At 32.3% G+C, this 17,797-nt stretch overlaps 1 protein-coding gene and 2 pseudogenes across 1 annotated transcript; 1 reads left to right on the top strand and 2 right to left on the bottom strand.

Annotated features, from left to right (window-relative positions):
- Positions 1 to 2,541: 2,541 nt before the first annotated feature.
- LOC112998734 (F-box/FBD/LRR-repeat protein At3g14710-like) lies at positions 2,542 to 6,613 on the bottom strand (annotated as a pseudogene).
- A 1,389-nt stretch (positions 6,614 to 8,002) lies between these two features.
- On the top strand, positions 8,003 to 9,137 carry LOC100786896 (heat shock cognate 70 kDa protein-like; annotated as a pseudogene).
- Positions 9,138 to 13,899: 4,762 nt separating this feature from the next.
- LOC102662597 (F-box/FBD/LRR-repeat protein At3g14710) lies at positions 13,900 to 14,892 on the bottom strand. Its single transcript, XM_014766282.3, has one exon. The coding sequence runs from the start codon at positions 14,890 to 14,892 to the stop codon at positions 13,900 to 13,902; it is 993 nt and encodes a 330-aa protein (XP_014621768.3).
- Between the last annotated feature and the right edge of the window lie 2,905 nt (positions 14,893 to 17,797).

Here is a 17,797-nt window from a genome sequence, read left to right as displayed (position 1 = left end):
AGGTCCAGTCATATTGCAGAAAAAAAGGGATAGGTCAAAGAATACACCTAAATTTATTTTTATCCGGCTACTCTTCCAAATAAACACCATACCTCTTCTCCCATTCATAAAAATCCCTCTCCTTCATTTCCCTTTTTCCTAAACATATACAGCATTATGTAGTAATTGATTAGAATTTGGCTGTAGGAAAAATGGAGAACAGATATAGTTTTGTTTTTTTTAAAGAAAAATAACTCATCAAAAACCTCAAACAGCATACAGAATATGCATCCATATCATGCATGCATGCCATAAACTCACTCACCTTTGAATAGCACGACGATGATAATGAAAATCTGTTTCCCTTTAAACTTTTTCTGCCATTGTTATCAGTGACCAACTATTGTTTTTGAACCCTTTGGTGAAGACATAACGAGTTGGTATTATAGAGGGAGAAGAAGCGGTGAATCGAAGTGGCGGTTGCCAAAGTAGCGTTGAAATTGACCTATTGACATGACATAGGGAACAGTGTCAGTAACATTATGTAGTAGCATTTAACATGTACTCTCATCTAAATTCCCCTCTTCTGTTTTTCTCTATGGCATTTCGTTTCGCACCAAAGAAATGAGGATGAAAATTGAAAATAGGTTAACTTTCTTTTATATCAAAATTTATAATTTATATTAAATTAAATGGTCAAGCCAGATTTATATATATTATATCAATTTTTTTTAATATTTAATTAAAAATTAGACTTCAAATTATTTTAAAAAATTAAGTCTAATTAAAATCTATTTAAATAAATATAAATAATGTACGGCAACAATATTAATAAATAAAATTATATTATTATTATTATTATTATTATTTTGCTGTTATACCTGATACTACTAGTCTACTATTATACTTTTGTTAATTTCTTTAAAGGCTTAAATTTATTAACTTATATGTAAATCTAATTCCAATAACTTATATATATATATATATATAATTTTTTTCAATAGATTATAAAATAGAACTTTAAATTAATTTTCAAGTTACTAAAATTAAAGAGTATGTAGAATTTTTTAAAAAGTAAATTCTATATCAAATAAATAAACTAATTTTGAGTATTAGATATGAAAAACAAATCGGTTAAATGATGAATTTTATCCGATACTATCACTTTAGTCTTCAAAGTATTAAAAATTTGGCTTAAATAACATTTTGGTTCTTATGAAATAGAATTTTTTTTAAAAATATTTTTAAGTTTTTTTTTTTAGTTGCGACTGTAAATTACCCTAAAAAAAACTCGATATTATGACCAACGAAATTGGCCTGCTAAAATTAGCCACGAATTTGGCAACTGATATGTCCTGTAGATAATTTAAAATATATACTAGTCGGTGCCTATTTTTGGTGGCAAATCCGGTGACAATTTTAGTAAACTATTTTGGTGGCTATTTAGGTTGTGTCTGCCACCATAATTATCTGGTCGTTATTTTAGCGACTCAGGCCGTTGCTAAATTCAATTATTAATATTAAACGATTATTGACCAATGCTGTTGTTGCTAATTTAGTTGTACTTGAATTTTTTTTATATATTTTCTCAATTTTACCGATGAAAACCATCAGGACCACAATTACAACAACAAATAGCCTCAATTATAAGAACATATATAAATTAAAATTAGATGTTGACATCAATCATTCTCATTAATCAAAATAAATAAAGCATGTCTCTACATCTAATAGTAAGTTCTAAATCCAAAAGAATGAGACATGTTAACATGTGATAGAGTCATAAATAAAAAAAGATGAAACATGTCTCATCTAATAGAAAATCATAAATCCAAAACGATGAAAACATCTAATAAAAAGGTCTACATCTTCAACACTCACATCTTCAACAAGGACACACCTTATTATTGGATACATTTGGAAGTTGTTGTCTTTGACTAATTGCAAATTGGATGAATTCATTAACTCCTTTGTAATTGCAAGTTGTACTTCCAGCTACATTACAAGAATGAGTATGGATGTTAAACTTGTAGTGTAGCTGGAAGTGAGGATTAAAACCACAAATAACCATATCACACACAAAAGATAAAGGCACCCTATCACATTCCCAATCTCTCCTTCACTAGCAAAAACTCACACCAATCACAAGTAAGCACACATGACATATCAAAGAATCTGCAAAGAATCCAACACTAAGAAGGAAAATGATTGCTAAAACCGTCAACTATATATATATATATATACCAAGTAGCTCACTAGTTCTCAAAAACTATCCAAGCAAGTATAAAACTATCTCTACCATGTAGCTCAGTAGCTAAGCAAACATAATCCAAGTATAAAAGAATTTTATATTATAAGGAATATAAATTTAAAAGAATCTATACCAAATATATACCTTCCAAATTAGACTACAAGATTCTGAAAAAAAATCAAAACTAGAGTACAGTTTTTACTACAAGGAAATGAAGTGCTTTTTATATGTCACAAATAGTTTAAGAACCAGCACCATCTATTTCCAAAACCAGTATCTATTAATCTTCTAATCACAAAGTTGTAACATAATTAGTCAGAATATGGGAGAGCAGAAAGAACCCTTTCCAGTTGTTGAGACCAGGCAAACATAATAGTCAAGAAAATAGACCCAGTAGTTTCTGTCCCCATTATGTCAATCTTTATTCAATTTTTACACACAAGTTAGAAAGCTAAAAAATAAATAAATAAAGGTCGAGTAAGGGAAAATCAGTACCTAAAATTAGACCTTGGACCATAAAATGCAAATACCAAGTTAGAGATTTGTTGTTGTTCTGTTAGAGTGGCAGTTGGCAAGACCCCTTTAGCTTCCACATACACCAAGACCCAATAAACCTTATAGTAAGATGCAAATAGGGCATAAAGCAATTGGCATATAGGTTAAGAATTAAAAGAAGGGATTTTGAGATATACCCATTAGAGAAGCTTGGAGCATGTGCTTGGAACGTGCCTTTCGCTTCGGGTTTGAAGAACTGGAGAAGAGAGCTTCAAAATAGAACGTGACCTGTAGCCTGTTGTGATTAGGGTTCGAAATGCTACAACGCCATTTGTGGAGTGGTTTCTTGTTCAACGTTTTAAGCTTCTTTTTTTTAATTATTTATCTATTCTGTCAAAAGCCCCCCTTCTTCATAGATTCTTCTCCCCTCCCTAGAGGCCATTGGCTTTTCTTATATGAAGCAGATTGGCGTCATCGTTGCCGCCCAAGTGTGTGACTTTGTTGTCCAATCCAACGCAAACCCTCGCTATCCACTTTGCCTTCAACAGTTGTAGAGTAAAACTAGTCTATGTCATTATGTGCTTCATGGTTTCTTTTTATTAAAAACCAATTCCAAGTCTCTTTATCACTGCACTTCTACGAGAGTTTTGGATCAAAGATCTTTCCATTGAGTACTATTTTAAAAAAATAAAGTAAAAAACCCAAAAGAGTTTTAAGTTTATAATTAATTTATGTATTTATTCAACCGAGTTAAGTTATCATTTATCATATAAATATTCATGCATAAGTTATTTTTACAATTAAAGTAAATATTGATTAAAGTAATTTCACAAACTGTTTACTATTTGTATAAGCTGTCCCAGAAAAGAAATCGAAATATACTTAAAACAATTTAGAGATGTAGCATACAGTAGCCTATTTTCATAAGCTCTCCCACACATTTATACAAATATTTATACCCTAAGATAATATAGATAGTTGAAAGAGAAACTAAAGCGAAAATCAATTTGCTTAGTTATCAGTTATCAGAGTCACACGATGAAGGGCATAATATAATAATCATGAAATGATTTTGCAGTTCTGACCCTCTAAAAAAGCTTCCGTAACCTAATAGAAAAACGATGTAAGTTCTATAAATACAAATATAACACTTCTTTTAAACGATAATATCTTCTCTCTAACATTTTCATAGTCAAATTTCGAATCGTGTAGAGCCAAAGTAGGATAGAAGATCGTCCTCTCCATGACCTGAGCATTTTCCATTACAAATTTAGTGAAACGCAGCTCATGTTTATCACCATTAAGACTTCCAAACTTTAACACTAGGTTTGATATAAAACAGGAAGGCACATTATCAGGATTTAATATAAAAAAACCTATTATCTCAACTGCCATCTTATTCTTAAAGGTTAGTAACTTATAGTAACCACACGAATGCAATTTTGCTGCATGCTAATACAATATTCAGCACCAAAATTCAGAATCAATCATTTCTATTTAACGGGGTGCATATTGGGATAGCCAATAAGATACCCGAAAATACAAAACACATGTAGACCTGATCGATACCCAAAACAGAAAAATGGTGAAACTGTACCACTTGCTTCTGGAACCTAATAAAAAATTATATGAAAATTCAATAATAGCTTCTCTTTAAATTCTTCTATAACCTTCGATTTTCCCATGAATAGCTGGCATGGGAGAAGCTCATCCTCTCCAGAAATTAAACCATTTTCCATCACAAATTTTGCGAAACACAGCTTATGCTCAAATCCATGTAGCTTATGAAATTTTACAACCTGGAGTGTAGATGTCAAGCACTCGAGCACAGCAGCAGAATTCAAAAGTTCTTTGTCGAATTTAGATATTCCCTGATGATTGATCATCGTAATCCAAATAAGAATCATAGAAAGGTGTAATAAAATTATCAAAAGCTAAAATATTGTATTTGCGATAGTTACCAACCTTGAAAGCTAGAGTCTTAAGAACCGGTGACTTTAGAAGTAAGCCCAACAAAACCTCGCCACTAACCAAGCCAAGCTCCAATTGGCTCAACATTCCAAATAAAGGTAGTTTAGTCACTCTTGATTATGCCAGTACCTGGATTGCACATAAACAAACTTACTTGTATAATTATGACACTCTAGATACAGCAGCAAGCTTGAGTAAAAATATAATATACATAAGAATCTTTAGCTCTGTGAATATACGTGCCATATATACACTCCAATTCAGGCGAAAACTTCTTAATATATATGTTAACGAGGTACTGTAATTCATATATCATTACTCTTATATCTGTATATTCATGTTACTATTAACTTTATCTCTTTGTGTAAAAATAAAGTAAAAGGAAATGAACTGAATAATAAAATAAAATTATCATATATGGAGCATTTATTTAAATGCCGAAAAGAGAAATAACAAAAGAAATTGCTTATATAAAATTCATTAGAAAAAAATTTGTTCAAAATTGGAAGGAAATAATCTCTTTAATTTTGCAAAAAAAAAAACTACACAATTTTTTTAAAATAAACAATTCTATGTTCAGAAAAAATAATAAACTACCAAATTAAATATTTTTAATTAATATAAAATATTTTTCATATAATTCTTTTTACTCTATTTTTCACTCTTCTAAATAAATAAATAAAAATTCTCTACTTTTTAAATAGTATACCTTTTCTATTTTATTAGTCTTCTATTTTTATTTTTATCTTTCCACTCAACTTTCTTGCCAAAATCCAAACAAATGTTAGGGGTATGACATTATAGTAGCCAGTATGTAATTAACCTCTTTAATACTGAAAACTTTTAGTAGGAGAGAAACACACACTATAAAGGGATAACGGTATAAATTCTATTTTAACCATAGAGATAAACTTTCAGAATCCAAGAGGATCCGCACACATGATATATTCGAATGCAACAAGAATGAAGAAAGGTTTAAGAAACAATGCTTACCTCTGAACCACCTTCAAGTTTAAGATATTTCATTTGTCTGAATTGTTTGAGAAGCACAAAGACAAGGGACTCTATCTTTGGATCTTTGTTCTCCCATGGGTTTACAGCTTTGCTAAGAGAAGCTTGAAATAATGCGATATATAATCATAGCCACGATAAGTAAAATCTCTCAAACGTGAAGCAGAAAACTCGATCATACAGTTAGACGTCGCATAAGACATGGACTTGTAGTCTTGCACTATTATAACGCTTTGTAGAGGTGCTGTTACAGTGATACGTTTTGCTTTTAACCAAGCACAATTTGTTGTTTTAAACACTTTGAGAACTGGTAAATTAAGAGTAAGATATCCTGAGCTATTGTCAAGAGTAAATAAAATTCCAGACAACTCGAGGAGTTTCAGGTGTCTAAAATAAACAAATTAAAGGTTTTATCAGTAACAATAACGGCACAATAATCTATCTTCAGCACCAATTCTTCTAACATCACGGATTTGAAAAGAAAATGAGATGCAAGAGCTGAGAAGGACATTTCGAAATATGTGTCAATACGAAGATTTTTTACCCTCCGTAACAAGATGTTAGGTATCCAAGTATTCAGAAGGGACTCATCATCATACTTGTTAGCAATAGTGAGTGCGTGAGAAACTTGATGCATTTGTCAGAAGAAGTGCCCTATTCATAAAGTTCACAAAGTTCTGTAACTTTTGTTTTCCCACTCGTCTTCTTCTTCTTAGGATAGTGGAACACAATGTCGTCCAACTCCAACTTGGTGATGGATGTCCAACGCAGTAACCATTTCTTGGATAACACACTTGTACGAACTGCATCTTTGAGTGGGAGAGAAGAGAGTATGCAAGTTATGAGTGATTCGGGAAGTTTGCTGATTATGTCTTCACCTTTTTTTCTCTTCAAAAGCTTTGGCATGTGTGTGTAAGGGCCAGTAACATCTTTTTTCTAACAATGATTAATTCTAAACGCTCGTCTACTTAGTACTTATATCTTCATATTTATATTTGGTAATTGATAAGTATGTATGTATGTTTGTTTGTTTTTATATATCTTTAAGTTATTAAATGTATTTATTATGGATAAACAATGTATTTATTTTTATTTAATACTGTATTTACTTTGTTGGAAGATTAATAGGCTTTAAAAAGATTAAAACTTTGTAGGAGTATCTTTGTGTAATCTTTTTATATTATGGATAGAATATTTTTTTATATATTATATTATATGTATTTGAACGCTTTTGTTTTTATTTAATATTTTTATAAAAATTGTAGGTTATTGGGTAAAAGAAAATTATAGAAAGATAAACGTTAATTAACAAATACTTCGTAGTCTTCACCTAACCAGTTCTCCCATGCCCACAAAAATACCCAATCTGCCAATTATCAATCAATATCCCCAAATTTACTCCTTTCTACCTGAAAATTTCCCGATTTCACGCACATACAACTGTGCTTGATGGAATGGAGGCAACATAGAGAATCCACGGAGGCCACAGAGAGAACCAAGGGAGAAGATGAGATATTAGGGTTCGATGGAAGTTGGAGAACGAATGACAACTTTCATAAGCCTTCTGAAAACCTAAAACGGAAATGACGAAACTACTTTTTTCTGTTTTGAGAAATAAGGTTAAATGGTTCTGAAAATTGTTTAAAAACCACTTCAACCCCTTTTTACCCAAACAGGTTTTGTTATCAAATTTCAATCTGAAAACTAAAAACTTGCAATTCACAATCACCCAAAATGGGACCTTAAGTTATTTATTGTCTCCACTAAGAAAGTTTTTTGTATGTCCTCGATAAGGAAACTATAATTATCATTTGCCAATGAAGTGATTCGTTTAAAAAAAAAAACTATAACAAATGGGGTCATCAATCCATGACAGCATGACTACCTACATCATTCGATGTGGTCATCATTTCCCAAGTCGGTGTCATAAAAGATCACCATGTCACCTTAAAGAAGGAAAATCAATGAATGCTAACTTAGTATTATATCACAATTCACAACATCAATTGAAGGTCTTCAATCTTTTGGTTTTCCATTTTCCTTGAAGGTGCACGAAGAGACTCATGTTAATAATGGGACTAATTACGTCGTGATTTCCGACGACTAGTAGGCATATCTAATTTCATTTTATGGAAGATGCGCACATGTACTATATAGTTTTGAGTGTTTCATGTAAATTTCATATTTCACAAATATAAAAATCAGCCTACGATACTAAACGACACTTCCGAGTCTTTCAAAGCCTGAATTCATTTCCTGTGTGTTTCTCAATCTTCATTCACTTGAAGTAGATTAATGGCCATAGGAATCGACCTTGGCACAACTTACTCGTGTGTTGCAGTATGGCGGGACCAGTACTATCGAGTGGAGATCATCCACAATGACCAAGGCAACAACACTAATCCCTCCTGTGTTGCTTTCACTGACCATGATAGGTTGATTGGAGATGCAGCTAAAAATCAAGCTGCGTCCAATCCAGCAAACACTGTTTTTGGTGTATTTTTCTACTCTTAAGTATGATTGTCTGTTTTGTTTTATGAATGCTGTGTAAACATATATCAGGGAAAAGCAATGATCGGAGTTTTTGAAACTTTTGCAGATGCTAAGAGGCTAAATGGTCGGAAGTACAGTGAAGAATGTCGAGGCCTACTTGGAAACACCGGTGAAGAATGCAGTGATTACTGTGCCTGCTTATTTCAATGACTCTCAAAGAAAAGCCACTATAGATGCTGGTGCCATTGCTGGTGTGAGTGTTATGCGAATAATCAATGAACCCATCGCTGCAGCTATTGCATATGGACTTGAGAAGAGGACTAATAGTTTACTGATGCTAAGATGCACAAGAGCAGTGTGCATGATGTTGTCCTTGTTGGTGGCTGTTCTAGGATTCCCAAAGTGCAGCAGCTATTGCAAGACTTTTTCAAATGTAAAGATCTGTGCAAGAGCATCAACCCTGGCATTGTTGTGTGTAGGCATTAAGAATTTTCCAGTAAAGAGGACACATGAATATGTTACAGTTAAAGATAACCAATTCGCTGTCAAGATTATGGTTTATGAAGGTGAGAGAACAAGAGCTAGTGATAACCATTTGCTGGGTATTTTTAGGATTTCTGTTCTTCCTCCTGCTCCTCGTGGCCTTCGTTTGTATATATGTTTTGCCATAGATGAAAATGGCTTACTATCTGTGTCTGCTGAGGAAAAGATCACTTGCAGTAAGAACCAAATTACTATAAGCAACGGCAGAGAAAGACTGTTAGCAGTTGAGATTAGAAGAATGATTCAAGAAGCGCATAATTATCGGGTTCAAGATATGAAGTTCCTTAGGATAGCCACTGCAAAGAATGATCTGGATTATTGTGTTTAAAGGATTAGTAAAGCTTTGAAGAAGGGGGGATATAGTTGTTTTTCTGTTGTAATTTGTTTGTGGTGATGACTTATAGAAAATATTTATCTAACTATGATATACACACACATAAGCAGATCTCATTTTTTTTTTCATGATTTCAGATTTTGGTTTGAGGTGCAAATAGAAAAATATTCATCTCAGTTTCATACACACCTTGTTTTATGCAAGCAAGAACGACATAGAATATTTCAACTAATGTGAAATGTAATTTTCTAAAATTACATTACTAATAAAAGTTATGTAAGCAAATCTCATTGTATCAACAAGTCTTAGTTTTGAGTGGAATGAGTAGATCATTTAAACAATATCTCAAGTTCAATCCTTATGGATGAATAGAGATTAATCAATAATAAAATAGATTGAAACTTTGTATCACAGATTAAGGACATTGTCTTAATCTGTGATACCACACTCAGAACATCCGACATGTGACTGCTGGAATACTACTTTGTTCCTCTGCAGCCAAAGACACCAGCATGTGGTATGCCAAATCAAAAAATGAAATTTAAGATGCCTTCGATTATTAAGAAAACCACGCTGAACATAGTTCTGTTGAGGTTGAATATGCTGGACCATGCAATACAGAAACCAAGCCATTTGTGCACACAACACCAAACCTGATATGCCAACTGGCACTGAAAAAAAAGAAGATATATCCTCTTTGTACTGAGAACATAACACACAGATAGTCAAATCAATACCAACCCCTCTGCGAGCATATGCGTTGGCAATCTACCATGCAATATTGCTTTACCATCAATAAATACGAGTGCTGGTAAAAATAATATTTATGTCCGGGAAGAATGCATGAAATAGTTTTAATTTCATCCCTTGTTAGGACAAGAAACAAAGACGACCGAACCGAGAGTGGGGCTGCTGATGCTTACTACTTTTTCTTCTTTCATATTTTTTTTTACTAACATAATATGTTAGTTGTTAGTATTATTAATTTTTGTTAACGGGGGATTCAAACCCGTGACCTTTCTTCTTTTCCTTCTCCCTTCTCCACTTGATTTAGATGTTGATCTAATTACATATCACATTTATACAATGAGCATGAATTACCCACTGATCACAAATAACAAGTGTTCACCCAAGACCTTTATCAGCCACTAGTAAGTAGTAACTGATTGAAGACTTGAAGGCCGCTTGTATGGAAATTCACCAGATAATAATGCCTAATAAGATTACAATGGAAGACCAACAATACATCTCAAAAAATGGCAGCAGTAAAGTAGTCCCTCAAACATCGAACACTCTACATACGTTTATATAGTTCAAAGTAAATATCAATGATACAAGCTTATGTAAGAGAAAATAATCACCCTCTAATAAGTGAAATCAGTTTCAGTCTGTCTCATTTCTAACATACTTCTATGGAGACCATGTTTTCACAAAACTGATTTATTGTCTTCCCAGAGAACGAGAGTAATAATGCCTTTTTAATTTAAACTCTAGAAACACATGCACGCTTGATCCAAGTCTAAAACCGACTCTTCAAAACAAGAAAATCTTCAGGCAACTTAATTGGTAACCCATGATGGTTTGAATTCTCTTTACCAATATAAGCTGTATTAAATACACAATTAATTTTACAATTACTAGTACAATAATATATTTTGAACCTAGTTTTCACACAAATAGGAGTGAAGAAACCAGCTTGTGTCAAACTCTGTTTACGTAGGTTGAAGAAATCAGCCCCTATATATTTATGCTGACGAAATCAAAGCCATGGACGTGAACACCAAAAAGTGCAAAATGAAGGTGAAATGTGAAATATAGAGGTGAAGAATGAAGAAGATATACAAGAGAGAGGATTTGAAGAAACTATAAAGGAGAAGTGAAAAGATTTTTGTGGCTCGAGAGTGATTCTTCCATTGGTGGTAGCTACCAGAACTTGGATTTAGTTCCCTGGCATCTTATTAGAAACTATTGGGAAGTTTGCCTTTGGAGACTGAGGTCAACTTGTTTTAGAGTGTCTCATATTTTCCATGGAGGGAACTGTTGTGCTGATAAACTTGGCAATTATGGTATTCGTCATGACTCATGAGGGTTTTTCTTGGTGGGATAGTCCTCTCCTAGAGTTATTCTGGAGGATTATTATAAGCATAGTTGGTTTGCCTTTGTATAGGTTCTGTTAGACAATTTTGCTGTTTCATGGGTTTGGTGACCGCCCCCGCCCCCCATGTGTTATATCTCCTCTTTTATTGGTTCCTTTATTTGAATAAATCTAGGGTTTTTGTAGGTCAGTATCTTGTGTGCCAATCGTAGTTTGGGATCTTGCTTACTTTCTCTTCAGCATACCAAAATCTTATTAAAAAATGTTGGCACACCAAGAGCCATTACATTGTGATGTTTTTGGATCAGCAAAAAATATATATTAAAAATCTCGTGATACCCAATCGAGGAGCAAATCACCAAGAGCCATTACATTGGGTGACTAGTGAACAAGAGGTAAAAAATCTCGTACGGACCAGTAACTAGTAAGTAACTCTTCAACCCGATACATCTCATGAAATGAAAAGGCTAGGTTTTGCTAACATGTCCAGCTCAACAATATACTGGGAGAACTTCAAATAACATTAATTTAGACTTATAAATGATAATATTTTTTATAAAATCATCAAATTTTAAAAAGAGAAAAAAAAAGTTATACACCAATGGTGTAACATAATCATCTAATAATAATTCATCATATATGATAAATTTATTAATTTTTGAATTAATTATTTTAAAGTAACTTAAATGGTAATTTGTAATTAAATAATGATGTAAAACTATTATATATGATCAAATATATATATATATATATATATATATATATATATATATATATATATATATATATATATATATATAATAGCTTTTACAATCAGTTTTATTAATAAACTTTATTTTAAATAAATACTTAATTGAACTAGTTGCTTAAACATGATCTAATTCTAAATGTTCCAAAAACCTGATGTAGAAATCTATGACGGTAAAAAAAAGAAAGCTGACACTTTCCTCATTAGTGATAGTAAAATTTGATATAGTGTTGCATCGGTTATAATTAGATCCGATGTAGTATGTCATCTAAAAATAAAATTTCCCTGCAGCCTTGAATTCTGGAGAAAAAAAAATCAGAGCTTAAAAAATATTGTCCTGTACGGCTGTACCTGCTGCACTAATCAAATAATAATAAGAAAAACAAATTAACTTTATAGTCCCAGAAATACTCATTTCTCCTCCAAAATCAAGAAACAAGAAACACAGGACAAATATAAAATCGAAGAATTGGGGACATGACATCAATCAAAACATCAACACGCCCGTGATATTATAAACTTGTAATGTAAAATTCGATTGTTTAATTTTGATTTCAATTTGCATAGTAATTTTATAACGGCTTTTTGAATTAGCATATGGACTTCATGCATTAAGCTGGTACGTTGTGGAATTATTGTATGTTGTTCATAATTAGGTTTAATAATATTAACTTCTTAAAAATTCAAAATAATATATAATACCTACTTATATCATTAGATATTATAGATCAATATATTAAATAAGAACATTTAGTTTAAATATAATATTATTTTGCTTTCATTAAATATTTATTAGTTTATGTGCATTAACCTTAAATATCCAAAGATATGAAAACAATATGTGTAGTATTATTTTTTGATCAAAATTCTAATCTTTACTTAATATTTAAATATATAAGATACAAGTAAATAATCTTTACTTAAGGTGGATATCAATGCAATTATTGAGAAAGACAATAGATATTTCGTATAAAAAACATAATTAAGAAATTCTAGTCTTTACTTAAATTTAAATAAACACATGTTAATAATGGAAAATTACTAAGAGCTCATAAATAATTAAAAAAATGTCACTTTAAACGCAAATGAAATAAGAAGCTTGAAATGGGATTGTAGCCCGGATCCTATAGAAATGAAAATGACACATATGTATCATGAGATTACAGGTTCAAAGGATCAAAATTCTATTAACGAAAAGCTATCACTTCTCTTAAATGAGAGTATCTTCTTTTTAACTTTTTCAAAAATCCACCCGTGCATATTCCTTTTGGGAGAGAAACTTGCCCTCTTCAAGACTTGAGCATATTCCATTACAAATTTGGCAAAACGCAGCTCATGTTGAACACCTTTAATTTTTCTAAACTTTACCTCTTCAAGGTTAGATGTAAAACACGAAGGAACATTTTCAGGATTCAAAAGCTCCTCATCAAATTGCCATAGTTCCTGATGATCAAAGATAAATAATTATATTCCATGACAAGAACTAAATAATCTGAATTAAAAAAACTTAATAAAGCTAATCAGTACTCATCACAAAATTCATTTGCAAAAGTAACCTTTAAAATAACCTGATCATTGCATCGCATCACTAGTTTCAATAAATCAATTACTAACCTGTAAAATAAGAGTCTTGAGACATGGTGTGTTTCGTAGGAATATCAACAAAATTTCACCATTAACATTACCTAGCTCCAGACAACTCAGCATTCCAAATGTAGGAACAGGAAGATCATAATGGGCTAGAACAAGATCCTGGGTGAGAGAGGAAAAAAAATCATTTGTGTTGTTACAATAAAGATACTATCCATAAAATGCAACTAAACAGCAACTACTCTAATAAGAACAAACAGCATAACTTAAATAAAATTAATGTGAGATCATAACTATATACGTTATAATATATGACTTCGATATAGCATTATCATAGTAAAATGTTACTATATTATCAAGCAAGGAAATATTGATGTCATTATTGAATTTCATTGTCGCTGATATTCATTGCAAACAAGGGTGAAGCTAGCAAGGAAGCATACCTTTGGCCACCTAATCTTTAGACAATCCACATTGTTGTTGAGTTGTTTCAGAAGCTCACAAACAAAAAGCACAGTTTTTTCTTCAGTCTCCCGTTTAGAATGCCACGGATAAATATAAGCAGAAGAAATATGTGTTGCAGATAGGTCTAACAAGGTGGGATCTCGTAACAGGTGACCATGACCAGTATAAGATAACTCTCTAAGATGCGGGGCACAAACCTTGGTTATAGAATGGAAATCTGGAGACAGTGATCTTGTGTGCTTTATTGAAAGCACTTCAAGTAGAGGAACTTCTAAAGTGACACCTTCTACATTTAACCAACTGCAATTCACTATCTCACACTCTCTAAGAACTGGGAAGTTAAGGGTGAGATTTTTTGAGTCATTAGAAGGGGTATTGCATATGACTATGATTCCGGACAACTTGAGAAAGATGAGGGATGAGAGATAAACAAAGGTGGGAACTGTGAAAAAACCCAATTTCATCTTCAGCACCAATTTTTCTAAGGGCTGGGATTCCAAAATGGAATATGAGGAAATGCTGAGATCTTTTTCCGAATTGATTGAAAGCTCTGTGACTCCCCGATTTAAAATATTAGCTAACCACCGATTAACATGATTAGGGTCATATTTCTCTGAAAGATAAAGTGAGAAACTTTGAATTCTTGAATTATTCAGATGAAATAGTACCCCATACACAAAGTCTAAAAAGTGGAATTTGTCTATCTTATTGCGACGGTATGGCTCTATATCTTGAAAGTGTAGCTTAGTGACAAATTTCCAGAGGTTTCTCCATCTCTTGGATAAAATACTCGTACGAACGGCTTCTTTAGTAGGAAGAATGGAAAGAATGCGACCAATAATAACATCAGGTAGGTCGCTGAATATGTCCTGGCCTTCATAATTGGATTCTCTGCTCGTTCCCCTAATTGAGTGCATGCTTGTTTGGGGTTCCTACAAAAAAGTCAAAAACAATTAGCATGCATTGCCAAGTCATATATCATAGTCTAAAAATTGGTGCAGTGGAAGTATCAAAATATTTTCTTGTTGTCAAATTTTAGAAAAAGATTTAAATATGTTACTGCTGCCTGATAGATATAGATATAGATATAGATCCAAATTTTATTTTTATTCCTGATCATTATTTTTTGTTTTTATTCTTTAATATTTGAAATTTTTTATTTTTATCCTTGTCATTATAATTTTTCTATTAACTGGTGATGTGACCATTTTCTTTTAAAAAAATGGGTTGTGGCAATTTTATAATCAACAGTATTCATCTTAAAATTAAAATTAAAATTAAAATTTTTGGTGGCTAAAAACCGCCAAAATCAATTAAAAAAGAAAAAAAATATCTAATGTCCATTTTTTTCACCTTCATTGTATCATTTCAATTCAAATCAAACATAAAACCCGAAACATATGAAAATGCATAATCGAAACTCTGGAATAATATGAACACAATGCACAATTTAAACAAAAAAGAACATAGAAACATAGGAGATGGACGAAAAAGAGAACGAACGCATATGATGCAAACTTGTGCTTGAGCACAAGATCTAAAACATGGATTTGCAGTGAAAAGCATCTCAAATTTCAGATTTGAAAACACTTAAATATGGAAACACTTAGATTTGAATCTAGATCTTTGATGAAACATAGATCTCAAACAAAGATTTGTTGCCGCTCTCATCACAGATTATGGTGAGGCACACTCATGGGTTATTTTTGTTGTGCGTAGCAGTGTGCGGTTAGGTTTTGGTGTGGTGGGTGGCGGCACAACATTTTGATGATGGAGGTTGGATCGTTGGCAATCGCACGGGTGGTTATGGAGGACAAGTGGTGTTGTGGGCACTAAGGTGGTGCAGGCGACACGACAATGTCAGGGTTGGGCACAGGTGGTACATGACGATGCTAGTAAGGGTTGTGTCGATGTCGTTGAAGGCACAAGGGTGCAGGAGTTTGGAGGCAAAAGGGTCGTGCGTGCGATTAAATTTGGAGGTGGAAGTGGTATGCAACATTAAAGGAGGGTGGTAGGGTTGGTATGTGGTATTTTTCTTTTAGATCTCTCTCTCTTTTAGATCTAATTTTGTATCTCTTTTTTCCTCCTTTAATTGAATATGGCGATTTTTAGTCCTCATAAATTGTAATTTAAGATTCAAAATGAATACTGGTGATTTTAAATCGGCCACAAATTATATTTTTAAAAGTTAATGGTCGCATCACCGATTAGTAGAGAAATTCTAACGACATGGATAACAAATAAAACTTTTAAGATATCAAAGAGCACAAATGAAGAAAAAAATTATCAGGGATCAAAAATAATATTCAAATATATATCAAGGAACATTAACATATTTAAGCCTTAACGAAAACACTGAATCAAAAATAATGAATAACATAGGCACATATAATGGAAAACCAACGGTGAAATTGTTCAACATAATCAACAATTGAAATAAAAATTGTAACCTAAAATCCTATTTGAGTAAGGAGCATACCATGGGGAGGTGTGGTTGGTAGAAATTGGCTATTGGCTGGGAACCTTAGACAGAGAGCAATGGAGGCTATGCAGAAACTCACAAACCCTAGAGTACCACAAAGAGAGAGACTGATGTTGTTGAGAGTGAGATAGGTGAATGAAGAATGTCAATATAAAAAGGTCTGAAATTGCAATATGGGAAATAACGGCTCCAAGGAGAGAAAGACTGGTCAACGATATTCAATGACCTTTTGCATATTGAGAAAGAGACTTTTCTGATTAACAAAAATTCAATTTTATTTTAATTATATATAAAACGGCTAGGTTTGACTAGCATGTTTCATGATATGTGATTATCATAGTTAAACTCACTAATTAGTTTGACTTTGATTGTCAACCTTGAATGGAATATTTTATCTTGACTAATTAATTGATTGGTCAATTGTGAAAATAATCAATTTAATGTCAATAATATATTTTGGAAAAAACTAATTTTGATATTTAGTTTTTACAAGTGTTTCAATTTAGTCAACTACAATTCCTTATTTATTTATTATTTCTTCTTTCTTTAAATGAAATAAAACGACAAAATAATTACAAGCAACATGGTCTTTTCTTCCTTCATCTATCCATCCGTCCGTTTCAGTCAAGATAAATAAATAACCAAAATAAGTAAAATTTTGTAGTGAAGTAATGGAAATACTGTGAAGGCTTCAAAACTTGAAATACTTCGAGACAGTCGAATGATTTTGGGAAGGCTTTTGGTCCGTGTTAAATTAATGAATTTTATTTTGGTTTTCTAATTATTTTTTTTAGGTTGAGTCTTTAATAAAACAAAAAAAAAAAATTGTTGCTATGTTTTAGTCCTATTAAAATATATATTTTGAACTTTGAAGAAGGAAAAATTCTATACGTTGTTCCGAGGGTCATGTTGCTTAAGCGAGACTATCCCTTGCTTAAGGAAGATTATGAGTTGCTTAAGTGATTGAGCTAGTAAGGAAAATCCACCTTTTTGTTGCCTCCCTCGCTTAAGCGACAACAAGACTTGCTTAAGCAACAAAGAACCTTGCTTAAGCTATTGGGATTTAGATCTGATACTGGAATACTGGCTTAAGTGATGGAGTGTAGCACTTAGCTACAAAGAAACACACTTAAGCAACAAAATACATTGCTTAAGTGAATGCAAATCTCCAAATCTTAAAGGTTAGGGGTTCAATACCCATGACAAGAACCCAACTCACCATCAATCGCCAACCAAACACAAGATGAAGGGGTAAATCGAAAGTGGTGATGAAGAAACACTCACCAAAAAGACCTCTAGAACAAGGATGATGAGTGTGGGAGTGTACGTCGGTGTCCTAG

The sequence above is a fragment of the Glycine max genome, chromosome 13, assembly GCF_000004515.6.
Source record: "Glycine max cultivar Williams 82 chromosome 13, Glycine_max_v4.0, whole genome shotgun sequence".
Classification (NCBI taxonomy): domain Eukaryota; kingdom Viridiplantae; phylum Streptophyta; class Magnoliopsida; order Fabales; family Fabaceae; genus Glycine; species Glycine max.
The sequence above is the reverse complement of the archived record's forward strand: the minus strand, read 5'-3'. Positions and strand labels throughout refer to the sequence as shown.

Excerpts from the sequence above, each read along its gene's own strand:
- LOC102662597 (XM_014766282.3), bottom strand. The coding sequence starts at position 14,892 with ATGCACTCAATTAGGGGAACGAGCAGAGAATCCAATTATGAAGGCCAG.